Source organism: Brachionichthys hirsutus, unplaced genomic scaffold (assembly GCF_040956055.1).
Source record: "Brachionichthys hirsutus isolate HB-005 unplaced genomic scaffold, CSIRO-AGI_Bhir_v1 contig_1181, whole genome shotgun sequence".
Classification (NCBI taxonomy): Eukaryota; Metazoa; Chordata; class Actinopteri; order Lophiiformes; family Brachionichthyidae; genus Brachionichthys; species Brachionichthys hirsutus.
In genome coordinates this window covers 86,973-111,961 of record NW_027180497.1, presented here as the reverse complement: position 1 = coordinate 111,961, position 24,989 = coordinate 86,973, and the positions used below count along the sequence as shown (strand labels likewise).

The window sequence follows — 24,989 nt, the reverse complement described above, 5'->3', positions numbered from 1 at the left end:
TGTGGCTCTCACTATGCTCTCTCTCTTTTTCCTCAGATCTGAGAACTTGGTGATCCATACTTTCCTCGAGAGACGAATGTGAACCTGGTCTATTGGGACAACTCTTGGTGATGATTGGATGGAAGGGGTAGAATTAAGGGGCACAAATAAATCCATTGCACTTTCTTCTCAGAACACTGTGTTTTTGTCACTTTTTGTTTGTTCATGTTGTATGTTCACTGCGGTGTGCACAGCCCTCTACGGTGGTAAGCAGGTAATAAAATCAATAAAATAGGAATAGGCTAGGCTGCCAAGAGGGCAGGTGACGGTCACAATCACTATAAGAATAAAAATTGCATAGAACTCCAGCAGTGACTGACGTTATGTCCGTCACTGTGGAGCACGAATGCAGACAAGGTAAAAAAATAAATAAATAAATAAATAAATAAATAAATAAACCAGCGGTCCCCAACCTTTTTCCTGACACGGACCGGTTTCTTGCCGGTCAATTATTTCGCAGACCGGGGGTGTAATTAAATAAAAAGAAAAATGAATATATTCTTAACAATAAACGTTATATTATGCACTTGCAATAACTATTATAAACAAGTATTACACCAATATCTACTCACCATAAATTATGGTCCCAATAATTACTTCTGTCCTTCATGTTCACATTTTTTGTTTAATAAATACCACATTCTTGTGTTTTAATCCAGGGTTCAGGTCTTTTACTTCTGGGTTCTTGTCTTTATGTGCTGAAGCAGTTTTGAACCCTTCATTGCTCGTTAACAAAGCTAATCAGCTGTTGTAGATAAACCGTGTTTTAAGTCTGACTCCTGGTTTGTCTGTGAAAATAAGTTTTATTTTCTTCCTCCTCGGTTGGACTTTCCATTAGCAAAGAAGCTCTGCAAAAACGTTTGTTTTGTAATTTTATTTTCGCTAGATTACGTCTGTTTTTAGTAACGTATCACGTAAAGCATGACAATTCACAGGTGAATTTTACGTTGGCGAAAATCCGGTTGTTTTTCAAAATAAAACAACTTTTAGACGCTAATAATCGATACAACTTAAATTGCATACATTATTTATTCTTTCTGTGCGGCCCGGTAACAAATGCCTCACGGCCGCGGCCCGGTGGTTGGGGACCACTGGTTTAAACAACATCTGGACAGTGTGAAAGGAAAGACCACTGCCCGTGCAGCACTGATGCTGCGTTTAGCCGGAACCACGTGGGGAGCCTCCACCGAGGCCCTGGTCCTTCCTGCTACTGAATACTCTGCCCCAGTCTCGAGCCGTAGCACCCATTTACAAAAGCTGGACGCTGCTCTTAATAGCACACTACGGACTGTCTCCGGATGCCTACGTGCCACTCCAACCAACCAACCGATCATACCCGCCTCAAGTCCAGTCGCCCTTTTGCCGCACAGGCCCAGGAACTGCTTCGCACAACACCAGCTGACATGTCTAAGGAATCCTGGGTGAAGGCCAGATGGAGGGACCAGTGGAAGGCGGCAGTACCATCCAGGCTCCACCGCTGCATTGAGCATCCAACAGATGTTCCTGGCCAGGACCTACTCCGCAAGGATGGGAATACCCTCAACCGGCTGCGGACAGGAGTTGGACGCTTTGGTGCAACAATGCGGAAGTGGGGTCTTGCAGACAGTGCCCACTGTGAATGTGGGGATCCATCACAGACTGTGGACCACGTGCTGACCAGCTGCCCCATATACCGCCGGCCAAATGGTGATCAGGGCTTAATTGACTTGGACAATGACACACTGGACTGGCTTGCTGCTACAGAGCTGAAGGTCTAAGGACATACGACAGAAGAGGAAGTGCTACACAACACAACACAGGGAAGAAATTATACAAAGTTACAGGAACAAACATTGACCAAAGTATGTCTCCATGGTAACCCTCTGGCAACTGAGAGGCTCCTCCCCCTCAGGATGGCTCAGAATTAAAAAAAGATTTACAGGTCATTTGTTTAACCATTTTATGCATCACATTATTTTATGGATGAGTTTACTTGTTTAATCTGTTGCTATGGGAACCCAAACAAACAGTGTTCAAAACAGATTAACTCCAGGAAAGGGAGCAAAGGAAAAATACAGAGCTCATCAAGGATCAAGAAATATGAACGTCCAGAGACAAGACTTCCTGTTTCAGGCTTTTTCCTTCAAAATAAAACAACAGCTTTTTTCGGGTGGAATGAATTTCGAGTGGATCACCAATGAGCAGATTAATGGATTCCCCCTTTGATCCGGATGAACCATGGTTTGTTCTTTCATGCATTCAGTATGCCTCTCTCATCAAGTTGAAAGGGCTCAAGATACGACACAAACTTTATGTAAATTTACCATGACATAAGGCATCTTCTTTATGAGATAATATAACATTTTCAACATCAGCGGCTTCAAAACTACGTCGCCATTCCGTGACGTCGGCGACAGAACCGCTCAGGTTACTACGACTGTGTTACGACCACTGTTAGGAGGTAATTACAAAGTGGAAAGGATTCCTATAAACCTTTCACATTTTCATAAACTACTTCAATGCTGGATCTTGTCTGAACATAGGGGGGTCTGAGCAATGTCGTTACCATACCCCTAACCCATTGACGTCATCAATGTGCACGCGAAAACATGGCGGCGACCACGTATGAATTTATGTTGTAAACAAAACGGATTTGATAACTTAGGAGAAATTTTTATATATTTTTGTAAATGTACTTTTAGACCGATTTGTAGTTACAGTTGAGGTTCCCTTTAAGCTTTTACCCAGGTGCAAATAGTCACGTCTCCAGCGGCTAGCAGGTTGCAAGCAGAACTGTCACACCCACAACACCAGGAAGTTGGGAAACCATAAGGAAGACCCCCAAGGACAAAACTCCCTGGAGTGAGTTTATTGACAGGACAGGGTGTTGACGGATCAATGAGACTGGGAATATTCATTGGAATGGAGATGGAGCAATGGGACTGGGAATATTCATTGGATTGGAGATGGAGCAATGGGACTGGGAATATTCATGGGATTGGAGACGGAGCAATCAGACTGGGAATATTCACGGGATTGGAGATGGAGCAATCGGACTGGGAATATTCACGGGATTGGAGAAGGAGCAATCGGACTGGGAATATTCATGGGATTGGAGACGGAGCAATCAGACTGGGAATATTCACGGGATTGGAGATGGAGCAATCGGACTGGGAATATTCACGGGATTGGAGACGGACCAATCGGACTGGGAATATTCACGGGATTGGAGATGGATCAATCGGACTGGGAATATTCACGGGATTGGAGAAGGAGCAATCGGACTGGGAATATTCATGCGATTGGAGAAGGAGCAATCGGACTGGGAATATTCACGGGATTGGAGACGGAGCAATCAGACTGGGAATATTCACGGGATTGGAGACGGATCAATCAGACTGGGAATATTCATGGGATTGGAGACGGAGCAATTGGACTGGGAATATTCACGGGATTGGAGACGGAGCAATGAGACTAGAAATATTCACGGGATTGGAGACGGAGCAATGAGACTAGGAATATTCATGGGATTGGAGACGGACCAATCGGACAGGGAATATTCATGGGATTGGAGACGGAGCAATGAGACTAGGAATATTCATGGGTTTGGAGACGGACCAATCGGACAGGGAATATTCATGGGATTGGAGACGGAGCAATTGGACGGGGAATATTCACGGGATTTGACGGGGTTTCCAGTCAGCTGTGTGAATTCTTACAAGACAATCAGTTATTTGAGGTTTTCCAGTCGGGTTTCAGAACTCATCATAGCACAGAGACAGCATTAGTTAAAGTCACCAATGACCTTTTAATAGCGTCTGATAATGGACTTGTCTCCGTGCTTATTTTATTAGATCTCAGCGCAGCCTTTGACACAATAGATCATCAGATTCTGTTACAGAGGCTGGAACAGTCTGTTGGTGTTAGAGGATCTGCATTGAACTGGTTTAGATCATATTTATCTGATAGATTTCAGTTTGTACGTGTTCATGATGAATCTTCTACGTACACTGAAGTTAAATATGGAGTTCCACAGGGTTCAGTGCTTGGACCTATTCTGTTCACGCTGTATATGCTACCCTTAGGTAACATTATTAAGAAACATAGCATAAATTTCCACTGCTATGCGGACGATACTCAATTGTACCTGTCCGTTCAGCCAGACAAAGTCGATCAGTTGGTTAGACTTCAGACGTGCCTTAAGGACATTAACTCCTGGATGACCGAGAACTTCCTGTTATTAAATCTAAATAAAACTGAGGTTCTGGTTCTTGGGCCAAAGCATCTCAGAAATGTCTGTTCTAGTGTTGTAGTTGAACTAGATGGCGTCTCAGTGTCCACCAGCACCACTGCCAAGAATCTGGGTGTAATCTTTGATCAGGACCTGTCATTTCAGTCCCAGATAAAGCATATTTCAAGGACTGCGTTCTGTCACCTTCGGAATATTTCGAAAGTCAGGCACCTACTAACCCGAAAAGATGCAGAAAAAATAGTCCATGCTTTTGTGACTTCCAGACTGGACTACTGCAACTCCTTACTGTCCGGCTGCCCCAAAAAGTCTATTAAACATCTCCAGCTAATCCAGAATGCAGCAGCTCGTGTTTTGACGGGGACCAGACTGAGAGAACACATTTCCCCTGTTCTGGCGTCTCTGCATTGGCTTCCTGTTAGGGAACGGATTGAATATAAAATCCTTCTACTTACTTTTAAAGCCCTCACTGGCCAGGCCCCTCCTTACCTTACAGAGATGATTATCCCGTATTGCCCCACTAGGACCCTGCGGTCCCAAAACGCTGGCCTGCTCGTGGTTCCAAAAATTTCCAAGAGCAGACAGGGGGGCAGAGCATTCAGCTATCAAGCTCCTTTATTGTGGAATCGGCTCCCCGTTTTGGTTTGTGAGACAGACACCATCTCTATGTTCAAGAGTAGATTAAAGACTTTCCTTTTTAACAAAGCTTATAACTAATCAATGCAGTAATCAGTATAATCAATCTGCTGTCATTAGGCAGCATTGGTGGCTTAACATCATGACACACTGAGCTCCTCCCCCTTTATCTGATTATTTATGTTATAAATAGATGTGTGCAATATGTCTCTATTCCCCGTAGTCTTGTTCGCTCTCTCCCGCTGTTTGTCCCTCTCTCTCTTTCAGGTCCTTCTTTCCGTGGTGCTGCAGAACCTGGACCTGTGTCCCTCAACACTGAAGTCCACGTCGCTAGCATTAGCATTTAGTTTTTGTCTGCTCCTGCTCTGTCTCACTATCACTTCCCTATCCATCTCCTTGACTCGTCTCCGACCTGCCATTCTCTCTCTCTCTCTCTTTCTCTCTCTCTCAACCCAGCCGGCCAGACAGATGGCCGTCCACCATGAGCCTAGGTTCTGTCCAAGGTTTCTGCCCGTTAAAGGGAAGTTTTTCCTTGCCTCCGTTGCTCTTGTGGGTCAAGTTGGGTTCTGTGTTTCCCTGCAGGTCTTTCCCTGCTAATCCTGTAAAGTGCCTTGAGATGACTTTATGTTGTGATCTGGCGCTATATAAATAAAACTGAATTGAATTGAATTTGAGACGGATCAATGAGACTGGGAATATTCATGGGATTGGAGACGGAGCAATTGGACTGGGAATATTCACGGGATTGGAGACGGAGCAATGAGACTAGAAATATTCACGGGATTGGAGACGGAGCAATGAGACTGGGAATATTCATGGTTTGGAGACGGAGCAATGAGACTGGGAATATTCATTGGATTGGAGATGGAGCAATCAGACTGGGAATATTCACGGGATTGGAGACGGATCAATCAGACTGGGAATATTCACGGGATTTGAGACGGATCAATCAGACTGGGAATATTCATGGATTGGAGATGGAGCAATCGGACTGGGAATATTCACGGGATTTGAGACGGATCAATCAGACTGGGAATATTCATGGATTGGAGATGGAGCAATCGGACTGGGAATATTCACGGGATTGGAGACGGAGCAATGAGACTAGGAATATTCATGGCATTGGAGACGGACCAATCGGACAGGGAATATTCATGGGATTGGAGACGGAGCAATGAGACTAGGAATATTCATGGGATTGGAGACGGACCAATCGGACAGGGAATATTCATGGGATTGGAGACGGAGCAATGAGACTAGGAATATTCACGGGATTGAAGACGGACCAATCGGACTGGGAATATTCACGGGATTAGAGACGGAGCAATGAGACTAGGAATAATCATGGAATTGGAGACGGAGCAATCAGACTGGGGATATTCATGGGATTGGAGACGGAGCAATCGGACTGGGAATATTCACGGGATTTGGAACGGATCAATCAGACTGGGAATATTCATGGGATTGGAGACGGAGCAATCGGACTGGGAATATTCACGGGATTGGAGACGGAGCAATCGGACTGGGAATATTCACGGGATTGGAGATGGAGCAATCAGACTGGGAATATTCATGGGATTTGAGACGGATCAATCAGACTGGGAATATTCATGGGATTGGAGACAGAGCAATTGGACTGGGAATATTCACGGGATTGGAGACGGAGCAATGAGGCTAGAAATATTCACGGGATTGGAGACGGAGCAATGAGACTGGGAATATTCATGGTTTGGAGACGGGGCAATGAGACTGGGAATATTCATTGGATTGGAGATGGAGCAATGGGACTGGGAATATTCAAGGGATTGGAGACGGAGCAATCAGACTGGGAATATTCACGGGATTGGAGACGGATCAATCAGACTGGGAATATTCATGGATTGGAGATGGAGCAATCGGACTGGGAATATTCACGGGATTGGAGACGGAGCAATGAGACTAGAAATATTCATGGGATTGGAGACGGACCAATCGGACTGGGAATATTCATGGGATTGGAGACGGAGCAATGAGACTGGGAATATTCATGGGATTGGAGATGGAGCAATGAGACTGGGAATATTCATGGGAAGAAACAGGTGGGAAATGTGGGATTTTATTGTAAAGCAGAACTTTCTGTCTAAAGAAAGGAACCAGCAGGACGACTTCAGCCTTCGTCTCGTTAACAACACAGGAAGTGATTGTGATCCGTGAACAGACAGAAAGCACTGGGGGAGGGGCGGAGTCCAGGAGGAACAAAGACACGCCTGTTTACTCCGACACCTCCGGACTCGTTAGTGTCCAAGTCCCGCCGCAGGTTCCAGGAGGACTGGAAGCAAAGGAAGGATTTCTGAGGACGGACAGCAGAGACGACTCTAGAGGCCGTCAGATGTCTCTCGTCTCAGATCACATGACCCCAGGAGGACCAATAGGACAAAGGGAAAGCACAAACAACCCAGCAGCCGAAGAGTTAAAGTGTAACGATGGAGGACGTTCTAAGGACGTCGGATGAAGACAGTCTTAAAGATCCTGTTTGACGTCTCCAGAGAAGAGAGACGAGAACAATCCCCGAAATATTTGAATGACACCGTTTAGACTCTAATCAATAAGTATCGATCACTGGATCCTCGTCGCTGATGTCTTTGATCGGATCGTGTTCTGGTGAAGACCCGGTGGACTCCAGTTCAAACAGGATGATGTGGGGACACCGCTCCTTGTCCCAGAACCCTGCGGAGACAGAACCAACAGAACTGAGCAGAAACGCCACGAAGCCACACCCGAACCCGATCAGTCCACCTTAAATGTCCAGGTGGACTCATTGTCTTTGTCCAACAACCTCAGATCCCTTAAGGTGAAACAGCTTCACCTTTTGTTGTGGAAAAGACACCAAAGGACAAAGACTATCTTGTCTCACAAGTCTGACAGAGAATAATCTCCCCGTGTCAGAAGGTTCTTCTACACATAGTTTCACACACGAAGACACTCACTGCGTTCATTCTGTCCTTGTCCCAACGCGCGCCGGCTGGATGACGACCTCTGGCTGGATGTCCACCTCTGGCTGCATGTCCGCCTCCAGCTGCATGTCCAACTCCAGCTGCATGTCCACCTCTGGCTGCAGTCTCTTCGTGAGCTCAGCGCTGTCCTCAGAAGGTGGACGAGGTTTACCTGGATAACAAAGACGCATCAGTCCACCGCTCACGGTTGCAGGTGAACGGATGCGAGTGGATCACCAGCAACACTCCATCAAACAAAAGTAGCTGCTGCTAAACAGAGGAGACGAAGAACGGGACGTCCTCCGAGAGGAACCGGGGACAGTTTAACGCTTGTGTTACAAAAACAGTCCCATTCATGACCCTTCAAGTGGACAAAATGTCCACCTGTAAAATGTAATATTTTTCCTGACCTCATTCTGCACCTGATCCAGTTGGAGAGATAGAGACACCCCACCCCCACCCTGCATGACTGTGTCAAATTCCATAAACATTGATAAATAATCAACTGAGATATTGAGGAAAATATTTTGAATCTCCATTGACTGCAATATTAACAAATAGTTCCAAGTGATCCAGAATCCAGGATCTCTTCTGGATCATCACCTAAATGTAATCATCTGTTCCTGGAAACATTCCCGACAAATCCTGGAAACTTCATCCAGATCCGTCCAGAACCTTTAGAGATATCTTACTAACAGCCGGACAGACAAACGGCGGTGGGAAATATGGGTTTTCAAATTTAAGCCCAAATTACCCCCCTTTCAAAAATCACCCCTCTGTGACCTTTTCTTGGACACTATGTAGAACAAATGGACATGTTTGTCTGAAGGGTCGTGGACAGGTTAAACATGGATTACACAGTCAAATTATGGACGTTGAGATTTTGTGACTCCGCCTCACCAAAGAGGACGGTGGTTGTCCTGGAGGGAGTTTAGAATTTTTGAAATGGACTAAACTGTCCAGGAGTTACTCAAGGGTCAACACAGCACGACTGTCTTCCCTGGTCCGTCATCGTGGTTCTGGACTCTGAAGCTGAAACCACCTCCTGTTTGCTTCATCAGGTCAAAGTGTCCAATCAAAGCCAGGAGACAGAGACTGGTTCTGTCTGGGTCGCTCACCTGTCCTCTGTCTGTACAGCTTGAATCCAACGGCAGCCGTGAGGACGGGAAGAACCGCTGCAGTGATGACGATGATGATGATGGCGTTTACGTTAGTGGGTTCCTCTGGAGAGCAGAAAACAACAAGTCAGAGAACAACGTCCATGTCCCAACAGAACCGTCCTGCAGACGGACACCACCTGGTTGGTGGTCCTGCCGTCCACTTTAGGTGGTTTCATGTCCACCTGTCCACAGGAGGACGGTCTGTGCTGCTTTCTGTCCTGATGTTGGTTCCAGTCTCAGGGAGACTCGTCCAATGTTCTAATGTTCTAGTGTGTTCTAATGTTCTGACAGAGGTTTGACTTTAAAACTAGAAACTTCTGAAAAATGAAATGGATCCAAAATACTCTTTCTCCAACTCCAGACTGAAACCTCCGAAGCGCTGGAACGCTGCGTCCCTCTGCTGAGGCTGGACAGTCCCACAGCTCTGTGGACCTGTCCTCATGGAGAAACACAAGGTTCTGATAACATCCTGGTCCACATCAGGAATATGGGGAACGTTTTACATCCCAGCTTCTGGAGAAACGAAGGAACGTGGTGAAGAACGCTGATTCCATAAAGGAGCGTTAGAATCAACGTGTCTTCCCACGGTACTGAAGGACTTCATGTTGGACCCGTGTCCCACCCTCCTAGCTTCATGTCAACATTCACTGGGTTCTGGATCATCCTGCTAACAGATCCAGGTCCAATCAGAACCTCCTCCGCTGAGGACATGAACTGACTTTACTGACATCGTCCTGCATGAATGAAAGCCCAGTGGACATCGGACCGCCACCACCAACAGAACTATCACTGATTCAAAGGCTTCCGTCTTCTGTGCAGGTACCGGGTTAGGGTTCTGGTACCGTTGTCTGGGTCCCGGGTGGTTTATTGATTATCTGAACTCTAAAGTTACACAGAAAACAGCAAACAACAATAAAAGAAACAAAACTTCTGTCCAACTCTTCAAACCCATGATCTGGACCATCAGAGAGACAGAAATGTGTCCCCACCTTCACCCCCTGATCCCAGTCTCACCCCAGTTGGTCCAGATCTTTCCCTTGTCCAGTCTGGTGACCAAGTCGTCCTTCACACCGAAGAGCTGGAACACACAGTCGTACCTCCTCCAGTCTTCAGCCGCCGCCGATGAAAGGTCCAGGTCCACACTCATCTGGAAGGTTCCGTCATGGTTGGGGAGGATCTCTCCGTGCTCCACCTCCTCATGAAGCTCCTCCCCATCCTTCCTCCAGAAGAGAGCGGCTCTGTCTGGGTAGAAACCTGTAGCGAAGCAGCTGACGGGAGAGGAAGGAGTCTTCTGGAGGAGAAACACTGAGGGGAGGTCTGGAGGAGGAGACAAAGACACGTTATAGAGGGGAGCTCTGGAGGAGAAGACAAAGACACGTTATAGTGGGGAGCTCTGGAGGAGGAGACAAAGACACGTTATAGAGGGGAGCTCTGGAGGAGGAGACAAAGACACGTTAGCGAGGGGAGCTCTGGAGGAGGAGACAAAGACACGTTAGAGAGGGGAGATCTGGAGGAGGAGACAAAGACACGTTAGAGAGGAGAGATCTGGAGGAGGAGACAAAGACACGTTATAGAGGGGAGCTCTGGAGGAGGAGACACAGACACGTTAGAGAGGGGAGATCTGGAGGAGGAGACAAAGACACGTTAGAGAGGAGAGATCTGGAGGAGGAGACAAAGACACGTTATAGTGGGGAGCTCTGAAGGAGGAGACAAAGACACGTTAGAGAGAGGAGCTCTGGAGGAGGAGACAAAGACACGTTAGAGAGGAGAGATCTGGAGGAGGAGACAAAGACACATTATAGAGGGGAGCTCTGGAGGAGGAGACAAAGACACGTTATAGAGGGGAGCTCTGGAGGAGGAGACAAAGACACGTTAGAGAGGAGAGATCTGGAGGAGGAGACAAAGACACGTTATAGAAGGGAGCTCTGGAGGAGACAAAGACACGTTATAGAGGGGAGATCTGGAGGAGGAGACAAAGACACGTTAGAGAGGGGAGCTCTGGAGGAGGAGACAAAGACACGTTAGAGAGGGGAGCTCTGGAGGAGGAGACAAAGACACGTTAGAGAGGGGAGATCTGGAGTAGGAGACAAAGACACGTTAGAGAGGAGAGATCTGGAGGAGGAGACAAAGACACGTTATAGAGGGGAGCTCTGGAGGAGGAGACAAAGACACGTTATAGAGGGGAGCTCTGGAGGAGGAGACAAAGACACGTTATAGAGGGGAGCTCTGGAGGAAGAGACAAAGACACGTTAGCGAGGGGAGCTCTGGAGGAGGAGACAAAGACACGTTAGAGAGGGGAGATCTGGAGGAGGAGACAAAGACAGGTTAGAGAGGAGAGATCTGGAGGAGGAGACAAAGACACGTTATAGAGGGGAGCTCTGGAGGAGGAGACAAAGACACGTTAGAGAGGGGAGATCTGGAGGAGGAGACAAAGACACGTTAGAGAGGAGAGATCTGGAGGAGGAGACAAAGACACGTTATAGTGGGGAGCTCTGAAGGAGGAGACAAAGACACGTTAGAGAGAGGAGCTCTGGAGGAGGAGACAAAGACACGTTAGAGAGGAGAGATCTGGAGGAGGAGACAAAGACACATTATAGAGGGGAGCTCTGGAGGAGGAGACAAAGACACGTTATAGAGGGGAGCTCTGGAGGAGGAGACAAAGACACGTTAGAGAGGAGAGATCTGGAGGAGGAGACAAAGACACGTTATAGAAGGGAGCTCTGGAGGAGACAAAGACACGTTATAGAGGGGAGATCTGGAGGAGGAGACAAAGACACGTTAGAGAGGGGAGCTCTGGAGGAGGAGACAAAGACACGTTAGAGAGGGGAGCTCTGGAGGAGGAGACAAAGACACGTTAGAGAGGGGAGATCTGGAGTAGGAGACAAAGACACGTTAGAGAGGAGAGATCTGGAGGAGGAGACAAAGACACGTTATAGAGGGGAGCTCTGGAGGAGGAGACAAAGACACGTTATAGAGGGGAGCTCTGGAGGAGGAGACAAAGACACGTTATAGAGGGGAGCTCTGGAGGAAGAGACAAAGACACGTTAGAGAGGGGAGCTCTGGAGGAGGAGACAAAGACACGTTAGAGAGGGGAGATCTGGAGGAGGAGACAAAGACACGTTAGAGAGGGGAGATCTGGAGGAGGAGACAAAGACACGTTATAGAAGGGAGCTCTGGAGGAGACAAAGACACGTTATAGAGGGGAGCTCTGGAGGAGGAGACAAAGACACGTTAGAGAGGGGAGCTCTGGAGGAGGAGACAAAGACACGTTAGAGAGGGGAGCTCTGGAGGAGGAGACAGACACGTCATCAGGAGTCACTGTTGTCGCCAGAGACACTGAAACAACGCAAATAAACCTCAGAGGAGAGGAGGCGACAAAAGAAGGGAGGAGCAGAGGAGAAGAAGACTGAAGGAGAGAGACGGAGGACAGAGAGGTAAAGGACAGAGTGTGTCTCTGTGTGAGGGTCAGAAACAGCAGAGGAACATGAAGGTTGTTGGTTTGAAACTCCACCAGGTGATGTGCTTCTACCTGTTCTCAGCAAAGAGCTCCTCCCATACTCCAGATACTTCCTCCCCCACTCAGGACACTCCTGGGTGAAGTAATACTTCTTGTATTCCATCCTAGCTCTATCATGATCCCATCTGTGTTTGGTGATGACAGCCTGAGGACTGGGAGCGATCCATGTCTCCGTCTTCAGGTCCAGGACGATGAAGTGTTCTCCATTATAACCAAACTGCTGAAAACCAGTGACCTCTCCAGTCTCATCGTCCCACTCACAGCCAGTCAGCCGCTGGAAAATGTGGACACCTGAGAGAGAGACAGACTCCAGTCATCGACCTGGTCCTCACTGGACCCAGCAGAACCAGTAGAACCAGCAGAACCAGTCTGTGTCCCGGAGCTTTAGAAACCCAGCAGTGATGCAAAAGGGTTCCTGCAGAGGTGTGTGTGTGTGTGTGTGTGTGTGTATGTGTGTGTGTGTTTACTTCCTACAGCATGAACACAACATTTAATAAACACAAACAAACCTTCTGATTGGTTGAAGCGCTTCCTTAAAGTTTCCATGTTGAATTTGGACTGTTCTTGGATCCCCACTTGGATCCCCGTCTGTCGGGTCCAGTACTCTGGATCCTCTGCTGTGACTTTGTCCATCCAGTCCTGTTTGGGTTCTGCTCTCTTGGTCTTACTGTCATAGTGATACATCTGGACGTCATCGATCAAACCAACGGACACAAACTCCGGGAAGTTTGAGACTCCAGAAGACGCCGTCTCGAAATACTTCAAAGAGTGAGTCTCTGAAAGAAAAACCAGAATCACGATCTGAAGGTTGAACCCGTTTCCACCTGATGACATCACTTCCTGCTCTCCACTCACACCTGAACCTGTGACCGATGACAACTTCTGGTTCTAATCACAGGTTTGAACTCTGAGGCTCCTGCAGCTGAAACCCAGCAGAACTTCTTCTTCTATGGTTTCACAAAGTCGCGCTGGTCATTTTCCACCATCAGCTGATAACTGGCATCATTTTCAAGGCCAGATGTCGGAGAGTTTGTGAATTAAAACGGTTTGACCCTAAAGATTTGGGTTTCAGCACCACAACAAATAAAGGTGTGACCCGGTCCCGAAACACCGTCAGGTCCTGATGGGCAGAACCTGCAGAACCCAAAACCTGTTTCACTCACAACAGATTTTGTGATGAATATTTCTCATTAATATTGATACATTTAATATTTGAAGGACACGGTTCTATATAAGAAAGGACGCCAGTCTAACACCAGTTATAACACCAGTCAGCAGTTATTACAGCAGTTACAATACCAGTTATAACAGCAGTTATAACAGCAGTTATAATATCCGTTACAGTCTGGATTCAGAGCGGATTCTGATCCTCTGACGTTCCAACATTCCCTCCATCATCAGCTGACGTCTCTTCCTTCTCGTCCTGGTTCTAACAGTTGGTTCTGTTCAGGTATCAACAGGAAGGTTCTCTGATTTGTTCTCTTTGAGTTCTGACACTTCCATTGTTGTTCTCCTCAGAACCTCCGCCGTCGTCTGAAGACGTGGACATCCTGTTTCTGTGTCACGTCCAGAATGCTGAACAAATCCGTCCCCTGCTCATAGTTCGGTGTGGAAACCGTGCGGTCCAGTCCATGCTGGGTTCTGAGGCTGACACGGGTCAGAACCCATCCAAACGGATCAGGACATTTGTCAGCTGGAGAATAAAGCTGTCCACTCTCTGGTGGACAAACTCTATCATGAAGACGCAGCTTGGAAACCATCTCTAAACCGGTTTGTTGTTGGACCTCAGCAGAACCACCGACCGACACCAGCACACCTCCGTCATCAGGTCTGATGTCCGTCTGAGCCGGAGGTTCTGAACCCATCAAATTAAAGAGGACAAAGAAGGAAGAACTACCTTTGTCCTCCTGTCCCAGTTTGACCTGAAGTAAATGGACTTTACAGGAAGAACTTTAAGATGACGGGTCGGTACCGTTTGGACATTTCTAGACTCCTAACATATCAGGAAGTCCAACAACAGAACCGTCAACCCAGACAGCAGGATAGAAACTCACCTCCCACCGCCCCAGGTACACCTGTACCCAGAACCAGAACCAGAACCAGAACCAGAACCGAGGTCTTCATCGTGAACTGTCCCATCTGCAGCTCAAACAACAGAACAGCCACAAGATTCTTTAAAGCTTCCAGTCCGACCATCAAGGGTGAAGTGAGGACAAAACACGAGAGGAGCGGACTTCCCCGTCCGTCTGAGCCAATCAGAATTTAGTCTGAGCGATGACGTCGCTTGTTACTCGGCAGAACTGTCACAGGTTGTGAATCAAAAGCGAAAGTAGAATGGATCTTATTTTAAGCTGCGTCAGAGTCTTTGTTTGAGCGTCTCAGCAGGTTCTGAGTTCTGGACGCTGAAAACTTCTGGACCGACAGAAACGTGAGCCGCTGTTGATGTTTGATCCGGATGCTGCTCCGCTTTCTGCTCCACTTTCACTGCGCTCATGTTCCTGGTAGAGTCAATGGGGAGGGGATAGGCATAGGCGGAACTAGGCGGTTGCCTAGGGCGCCACCAGCTGGAGGGGGCGCCACTCCAAGCCTCGAAAAAAAATTATATATATAAAAAAAAAATGAAAATAAACTAATAATAGTTATAATTTATTGCCCCAACGGGCGCCCTTTTCTCATGCTCTGCCCTAGAAAATAAAAAACAAACAAATACAGAAAAAATTAAAAACAACACCCCCCCTCGTTGTTTGTCATTCTTGGTATGACCTGAAACACAATGCCTTGACCGTCCAAGGAGAGGGGGGGGGCGATTTATCAGTGCGCACCTCAGCTAGACCGAGACAGTTGCTGCTGCAGCATACCTGTCAACCAGTACGTTTTTGCCGTACAAAGTACGGTTTTTATGCATTCTAAGACGTGTACGGCGTAGAAGAACATCTGTACGGGAAAACGCAAATTTGTAGCGTCCGTCAGACGCTGAAACAAGGACGAGATGGGTCTCAGAACAAGCTTTTATTAATCGGTAACCCCGCCGCTAACAGAACAGATATCCTCTCCCGTCTCTCTCACCCCCTCCACGCTCACACACACCCCGCCCCTCCTCCCTGGATGCCTTCACTGACTCTCTGCAGAGTAGGAATTACGAACACGAACACGAACTGTTACAGTCCCATCAGGTCTGCACCGAATATCAAGAAACGTGAAAAACATGTTTCCCAATCACAAGCCAGCAAAGGTTTGTATTTTCTGTCCCTGTTTGAAATTTAAATTACAAGCATCATTGATCGATACTTAAGTTTGGTTTACAAAAATAAAAATGCTAACGATTTCCCCCCCCGAAATATCTGTTTCTTATTTAAAAAATTAAATTACAAGCATTATTAATGGATATTTTAGTTTAGTTAAAATATCAAAATTAAACTGTATCCTAATTAATAATGTCCAACTATGTACATAAATAAACGCATTTGAAAAAAAATATATGGTGTAAGGTTATTTTGTATTTTGTAAGGAAGAAATCAACGGTTTGTAAGGCCATGGAGCCTTGGAGGTTGACAGGTATGCTGCAGAGAGGAGCTTCTCCAAACTAAAGCTTATAAAAACTGACCTGAGATCCACGATGTCACAAGAGCGTCTCAATGGACTTGCTTTAATAAGCATAAATCATGAGCTTTCAAGACAGGTATCATTTGATGATACCATCGATGCCTTTGCCGTGAGGAAGTCCAGACGTGTAAAATTTTAAATGTAAGCTATCATGCAAAATTATTTGCTATGTATCTGTTTTGCATTGTTTGTGTGGAAGCTGTCAGGACTTTTAATTTCCTCTTAATCTGAACAGTAACCCTGTTTTATTTCTGTTTATTTATTTTATTTTATTATTTGTATTGTATAGCGTGTGCTTGTTGTTTTGAAGAATAATTAAACTTTTAAGGTCCGTCATATGGCTGTTGTTATTAATGTTTTATATATATAATGTTTGCTGTGTATGGGGGGGGGGGGGGGGGGGCGCAAAATCATAATCTCGCCTAGGGCACCAAAATGGCTATTCTGCAATGCGGAATAATAAAAGTCCCGCCTTGAGTTCTTCAGCTGAGACAACAGAACCCATGATCCGAACAGGGTCCATCTTTACCTGACAGGTTCTGCTGTTGGTGACGTCGAGGCTCGACCTGCTGGTCGTTACCTGAGCTCATCATTTAGCTTCAGTAAGGAAGTAAATGTTATTTATATATTATATATTATTCATAGATCACCTTCACAGACAACAAGCCACAAAGTGGCTGGCCTAACTCTGAAGTTTAACCTAGATAGAAGGCCAAAAAAAAACACCCTGTGGAGACTGAATACTGGACTATTGAATAATAATGCGTTCAAAGCCGAAATGGCACAGGAACTGAAGACCTATTTGGAATTCAACGATAATGGAACAGTTAATCCTGCAATCCTGTGGGATGCTGCTAAAGCATATCTTAGGGGGAAAATCATAGCCAAATGTGTGAGGCTGAAGAGGCTAAGAGACAAGAAATTAGCAGACTTGCAGGCGCAACTAAAAAATCTGGAACAACTGCATAGTATCAATAAGGATCCTTCGACACTGGAGCAAATGAGGCCAATTAAACAGGACATTGATAAGATCCTTAGTGAGGAAATTGAAAAAAAAGCTACGATTTATGAAACAGCGACATTATGAGGCGGGATCTAAAGCATCTAGATTACTTGCATGGAAACTTAGGAAGCAACGAGATGAAAATTCAATCCACAAAATCAAGGATCCTATAACAAACAAGTCATATGATAAACTGGAGGGAATCCATAAGGCATTTGAAAAATATTATCAATCTCTATACACACAACCAGATAAGCCAGATGACTCTTCAATTCAGCAATTTTTAGCTTTATTAGATTTACCCTCTATAGGAAATGATCAAAACAATACATTGGTTCGTGAAATAACAATAGAGGAGATTGATGGTGGAATTTTGGGTCTCAGTGCCAATAAATCACCAGGCTGTGATGGGTTCCCTCCAGAATGGTACAAAGGCATGAGAGAAATGTTACTTCCTCTGCTGAAAGCCTCCTTCAACCACACCCTGAACTGTTGACTCCGCCCACCATCATGGAGTGAAGCATTTATATCAGTAATTTATTTATTTATTTATTTATTTATTTTTTATTTATTTATTTATTTCGACCACGTAAACAACCAAAAATGATAAAACAATGCCAAATACATGTGCACACATATACATAAACATAAATACATATATATACTGTACACACATATGTAAAGACATATTCACACACACACACGCAGCACATGTAATATTAATTAACAATAACTCAGACAATAAATAATAACCATAATGCACTATCTATGCCATTTACGTGAGCGAAAGGGAGTAGGAAGAAGTAAATACTTATTTAACCCTACCCCTTCTAAACTTAAATATACACACTAAAATTAAATATACATTATTTGCTCATATAGATAGCAATTCACCCCATGCTTGGATTCACGTGTGATATTGTCAGGTATTGTCCTTGTATGTTTGCAAAATCATTTCTTTGTGCCTTCTTTTAAATAAAGTCAAACTCAACATATTTTTCATTTCATTACTCAGTCTATTCCACAGTCTTACTCCACAGACAGTAATACAAAAACCCTTCTTTGTTGTGCGTATTCTACGGACCTTTAGATTTGACAGATTTCTGAAATTGTATCCCTGGTGTCTCTCATGGAACATGTTTTGTATATTGAGTGGTAATAAATAGTGTTTTGCCTTATATAAAACTTGAATTGTTTTGTGCTCTACTAAATCAAAAAAATTCAGACTTCGAGATTGCCAGAATAAATCATTAGTGTGTGCTTTATAATCCACATTATGAACGATACGTATAGCTCTTTTCTGCAAAATAAAAATTGGTTGGAGTGCAGTTTTATATGTGTTTCCCCATATCTCCGAACAATAATGTAGATATGGCATGATTAGAGAGTTGTATAGAATAAATAAAGCTTTATGATCTAAGACATGCCGAGCTTTGGCAAGGACTAAAATACTGCGAGAGATTTTTGATTTAACATACTTAATGTGAGGTTTCCAGCAAATTTTGTTGTCGATTATTACTCCCAAAAATTTTGTTTCCTGTACTGTTTCAATGTTGACACCATCAATTTGTACCTGATTCTGTATATTATAATCTCCAAAAAACATAATTTTAGTTTTGCTCAAATTTATTGATAATTTATTTTTGTCGCACCATATTTTTATTTTACTTAATTCCGAAGTGATAACATTCAAAAGTTGCTGCAAATTCTCACCCGCACAAAAAATATTTGTGTCATCAGCAAACAAAATACATTTAACCAGTCTGGATACGTTGCATATGTCATTAATGTAAAGGAGAAATAGTTTTGGTCCCAATACTGACCCCTGGGGGACCCCACACGTAATTGTCAGTCTTTCTGAAGAACAGTCACCAACCTTAACATATTGCTCTCTATTTTCTAAATAACTCTTAACCCAATTCAAAGCCACACCTCTGATCCCATATAACTCCAATTTCTTAATTAATATATCATGGTTAATTGTATCAAAAGCCTTCTTTAAATCAATGAATATTCCTGCTGCATATTGCTTTTCATCTATTGAATCTGTTATCATTTCTACGAGTTCAGTTAAAGCAAGTGATGTTGAATGTTCTGATCTAAATCCATATTGACTTTCAGCGAGTAAGTTATATTTTCCTATGAATTTGTCTAATCTGGAAGAAAATATTTTTTCTAGGATTTTTGAGAATTGAGGTAGAAGAGAGACTGGCCTATAATTAGTGAAATGGTGACAATCCCCAGTTTTATATATCGGTATAACTTTTGCTATTTTCATACGTTGTGGAAATTGCCCAGTTTGAAATGAAAGATTGAAGATGTGAGTAAGTGGTTTAGAGATCCCTATAATGACCTTTTTTAGCATCTTCATGTCCATATCATAATCATCAGTTGATGTTTTGTTTTTACATTTATTAACCGTATTTATTATTTCATTTTCCTGTATTGCATTTAGAAACATTGAAGAGGAATTTCTTTCCTTAACTTCCTCGAAGGGTCCATTCATATCTGTCTTGGGTATGTTTTCTGCCAATTGTGGGCCAACACTTACAAAGAATTGATTAAATTTGTTGACAACCTCCTTCATATTATCAATCTTTAAATCATTATCCATAAAAAAATTTGGAAATTTATGCTGCCTCGAGCCATTTCTTATTATCTTGTTTAAAATATCCCAAGTACCTTTCATATTGCCTTTATTCCTTTCTAATAATTTATTATAATAATCCTTTTTACATATCCTCATAATACTCGTCAACTTATTTTTATATTTCTTATATTTATTTTCAGCTTCTAACGTTCTGTACTTTAGAAATTCTCTATATAATGTATTTTTCTTTTTACAAGCATTTTGAAGACCCTTTGTAATCCATTGGTTATTATTGGATTTTTGTTTTATTCTGTTGTATTTAATTGGACAATGTCTATTGTATGAGGCAGTAAAAATATTTATAAATAAATCATATGCTTTATCACTCTCATTTTCTTTATATACAACTTCCCAGTCCTGCGCTAGTAGATCATTCCTCAGTTTATCCAAAGACTCATCTGTCTTAACCCTTCTATACTGTGGTTTGTTGTCATTCTGGATATTTCTATAGCTATTGTTGTAAATTGTGAAGACTGGCAGGTGGTCACTGATATCACAGACTAGTAATCCACTCACTGTATTATTGTCAATATGATTTGTAAAAATATTATCAATGAGCGAGGCACTATGAGAGGTAATACGACTAGGTCTGGTGATTTTAGGATAAAGACTTAAACTGTATAATGTGTTGATGAATTCATTTGTTATTTTATGTTCGTTTTGGTTCAGTAAATCAATGTTAAAATCACCACAAATAAACGTGACTTTTTGATTTATGGAAAAATTATCTTCCATCCAGTCCCTGAACAGGTCTATATTTGAACCTGGTGTTCTGTATATGCAGCTCACAATGACATTTTTCTTTCTCTCTAATAATATTTCTATCGTAATACATTCAAGAACATTATCCACTACCACAGACCGTTTTTCATCAATTTTGAAAAGCATCTTCCTGTCCACAAACAATGCAACGCCACCACCCTTCTTATTTTCTCTATTCACATACACCAGTTCATAACCATCCAGCTCAAAGTCAACACCCCTTTCACTATTCATCCAAGTCTCTGAGATGGCAATGATGCTAAAAGACTGTGTGAACTGGCTTAGGAAATATTTTATATGATCAAAGTTAGCATACATACTTCTGCTGTTAAAGTGAATTATTGATATTTTGTCTCTAGAAATGATAGTATCGTTAAATTGACCTTCTGTGTAATAGTGGCATTTGTTATTCATGTTAATGAGAAGGTTATTTTCTGGATCAATGTCATTTTCAATGTCCTGTGGATGATGATCAGTGTAATGAAAAGGGTTTATTTCCAGATCCACATGTTCGTTAATCCATTGTTGAACATTCATAATTCCAGGATGCATGAATGTTGTGTGTTCTGTCATTGAACTTGTGCGCGTAGTTACCCATACTGGCTGGCTGGCTGGCTGCTTGCTGTTGTCGCATCTACTTTGAAGCACTGTTGCGAGGACGAATGATCAGTTTGTCATGTCGTAGATAAGCGATGTCTCCTCTTTCTCTGGCGGCTCTCAGGTCTGGCATCAGCTCCTTCCTCTTCCTCCTCACGACATCCGTGTAGTCTTCATTTATGTAGATCTTGGTTCCCTTCAGGTTCTTGGTATGTTGAAGTATGATTGATCTGTCCGTATACCTTAAAAACCTCACCAAAATAGGCCTGGGCCTATCTCCGGCAGGTTTTCCTATACGGTGTGCTCTCTCCAGCTCCATGTCCTTTCGTATCTGTAATTTCTCTACCAAAACGCTTTTCACCTTTTCCTCTGTCTCAGACCAAGTCTCTCCAGGTGACTCGATTATCCCATCAAAGACCAAGTTGTTCCGTCTGGACTGTCCCTCCAGATATTCCATCTTATCAGTGACAGCGGGCAAACTGTCACAAAGTTTGGACAAATCTGTCTGTATAGCATTGCAGTGATTAGCTTGTTTAGCGTTGTCCGTTTTGATGTCATCCACCTCTTTCTGAGTAAATTGCAAGCTTGTTTTTATTTCCTGTACATCTTTTGTTAATGTCTCCAGCCTAGTGTTAGTGGAGTCCATTATCATTTTGACAAAGCCTTTAAAGTTTTCTTGCTGCTGCTGGAGTAAGGCTGTGAACATCTGCTGCTGCTGTTGCAGCATTTCTTTAACTTGTGCGAGCGATACTAGATCGTCTTCATTTTTTCCATCTTGTTTGGATTTCGGTGGCATTTTACTTCAGGCTAAGTTACTCACACTTCCTGAAGTTATCGGCGTTGCCCGAGTTGTTATTGTTGCCGCTGGACCCGTGGTTGTCGGCTGAGGTAAAGCCGCAACACGACAAACAACCCCACCACCGCGTTCCAAAATTAGATCCAAGTCGAAAAAATCCAAAGCCGATATTTTTCCTTGGATTCTATTGTTACTGTCCCATCCACCCGCGCGCCTTTACTTCCTCGTGAAATCAGGAGGGGAAGGATAAAATGGACTGTAAAGCATATAGACCAATTAGTGTGCTGAATGTAGACTATAAATTATACGCAGCTATTTTAGCCAACAGACTGAACACAATAATGGTCGTTAATCGATGAGGACCAGACAGGCTTCATGAGTAACAGGCAAACACGACAATATACGGCGAAAGTCAAGCGCAGTCCTTCTCAGCCTTGATGCGGAGAAGGCTTTCGATTCAGTGGGATGGGACTTCTTATTTCAAGTTATGAAAAGATTTTTATTTTGTGATTTGTTTATAGGAACACTCTACTCCTCACCAACAGCAAGGATAAAGATCAATGGCTGTCTCTCAAACCGTATAAAACTACAGCGAGGATGTAGACAGGGCTGCGCTTTAATTTTTTTATCGAGCCACTGGCACAGAAAATAAGAGAGGACCCTGCTCTGCAGGGCATAACCACAGGGAATGTCAGAAACAAAATGTTTCTGTACGCAGATGACGTTATGGTAACGCTTCCAAACCCTGAATCCAGCATTCCATTATTAATGAACACTCTGGAGATGTACGGGAAATACTCGGGCTACAGACTTAATGTCCAGAAACACAACTGTTACCTTTTTATTTTGTCCCTTCAAGACAACTAAGAGGCAGATATAAATTAAATTGGTCACAACAGCAAATTAAATACCTAGGGGTGTTCCTAACAAAGGATCTCTCACAGATGTTTGATGTTAATTATAAACATATTAACATGGAAGTTTATGATGATCTGGGCAGGTGGGGCTTGCTCCCTCTGGACCTGGGCTCCAGAATTCGGACTGTTAAAATGAATGTTCTCCCTAGACTGTTATATTTATTCACAGCTCTGCCAATTGAGATCCCAGTTAAGCAATTTAGGGAGTGGGACAGACACATTTCAAGATTTGTTTGGAATGACAAAAAGCCAAGAGTGAGATATTCGACACTGCAGCAGCCGGTGGAGAGGGGGGGGGGGGGGGGGGGGGGGCATGGGTCTACCTTGTCTAAAGGATTACTATCTGTCAGCTCAACTGAGGCCCCTGGTGTGTTGGTGCAACCCAGCCTACGAGGCCAGATGGAAGGACATGGAACTGTCTTTAACAAACCTACCAGTTCAGTCTGGATTGGGCTGCCCAAGCAAATCCATTGAACTACAACAATTTGGGAATCAATGTGTTAATTTCTCTTTGAAAATATGGTCAGGGGTGGTGAAAAGATTTAAGCTCCACAGAGAGATTGGACTCCTGAGCTGGCCGGCGTTTCATCCACACTTCCTCCCAGCAGTAATGGACCACAGGTTCAAACAATGGACCGAGCAAGGCATCACTGCCTTCTGTTCGATCGTAAAGGAAGGAAGGCTAATGAGTTTTAATGATCTATGCCGGACTTATGAGATGGAGAAAGAGGATTTTTACAGATATTTACAGATCCGCCACTTTTTCCATAATGAAATACGAGCTTCTGTCAATATAGAACCATCAAAGGTAACACAATTATTCATCGATGCTTATAGTTCAAAGGGTACTAGAGGCATTGTTGGTCAGTTGTATAAAGGATTTAATCTCATGAATAATAATACAACGACATATATAAAACAGCGATGGGAAAAAGAAGCCAACATTATTATATCTGATGAAATGTGGCTTCAAATATGGCATACTCAAACTTCATCCACAGATTCCTTTTTTTGGAGAGATTTTTGTTGGAAGAATATTATTCGTTTTTTTATTACCCCTCACCAGAAAACAAAATCGAGCGGGTTGCAGTATTCCTGTTGGAGGGAGTGTGGAGCAGACACTGCCGATTTTGTACATGTATTTTGGTCCTGCCCACTCCTCCAGCCCTTCTGGAGAAGTGTGGAACATTTAATCTTTGAAACTTTTGGAATATTATTTAAATCCTCCTTTATTTTTCTATACCTCGGGAAATTACCAGACGGGCTCAGAAAGACAGATGAGTATCTTCTGAAGATTTTTATGGCCGCAAGTAAGAAAGCAATAACTAAATGCTGGCTCCAGAAAAACCCTCCTACTATCAAATTATTTCAAAATATTATTAACTCTGTTTGTAATATGGAGAAAATGACCTTCGCTCTCTGCCTACAGAAGGAGACGGGGGATAAACTTTGGGAAAAATGGGACTGCTATATCTTTAAGACCCGCGTTGAATAACTGTTTTGAATTGTACCTGATATGTTTCCTATCATTTTTATATATTGTGTATCATATTATTGTAGCGACCTTGCCCTCACCTGTTCTATGGTTTTTTGTTGTTGTTGTTGTTGTTGTTGTTACTGTTGTTGTGTATATGTAATAAAAAATATCAAAGTCTAAAAAAATTAAAAAAAAATAAACAAGCCACAAAGTGCCTCACAAGGAGAAGACAGCCTCCACGTGGCCTCCGCTGTACCGAGTCTTGCGAAGATGAGTGTGTGGATTACTTTCTCCATGTCTGACCGTTGTAGCATGTGCTTTACTTTTGTAATCAATAGTTGGTGAAAGAAGCACGATCGATCAGTAGAATTGATGTGTGAGGTGAAGTCCAGATTGTGATCAAATATAACTCCCAGGTTTTTTGCAGTGGGTTTGAGGTTGTGTGATAGTGGACCAAGTACTGAAGGACAGAAGGGATCAGGGGGGTTAAATAGAATGATTTCTGATTTGGAGTTATTTAATTGAAGGTTAAAAACAGCAGCTAGGCTTGCTGGGTCACCAGGTCTCAGGGGAAGGTATATCTGTGTGTCGTCTGCATAACAATGAAAGGAGACGTTATGCCGCCGGATGAT

General features: G+C 43.6%; 1 protein-coding gene across 1 annotated transcript; it reads right to left on the bottom strand.

The window, feature by feature from the left end:
• Positions 1 to 6,975: 6,975 nt before the first annotated feature.
• On the bottom strand, positions 6,976 to 14,649 carry LOC137915596 (major histocompatibility complex class I-related gene protein-like; the record flags this gene model as incomplete). The annotated part of the gene is made up of 7 exons (XM_068758791.1): positions 6,976 to 7,609; positions 7,870 to 8,047; positions 8,994 to 9,098; positions 10,050 to 10,352; positions 12,565 to 12,859; positions 13,036 to 13,328; positions 14,607 to 14,649. Coding segments are annotated over 6 exons (1,212 nt in total), but the record flags the coding sequence as incomplete, so codon positions are not given.
• Between the last annotated feature and the right edge of the window lie 10,340 nt (positions 14,650 to 24,989).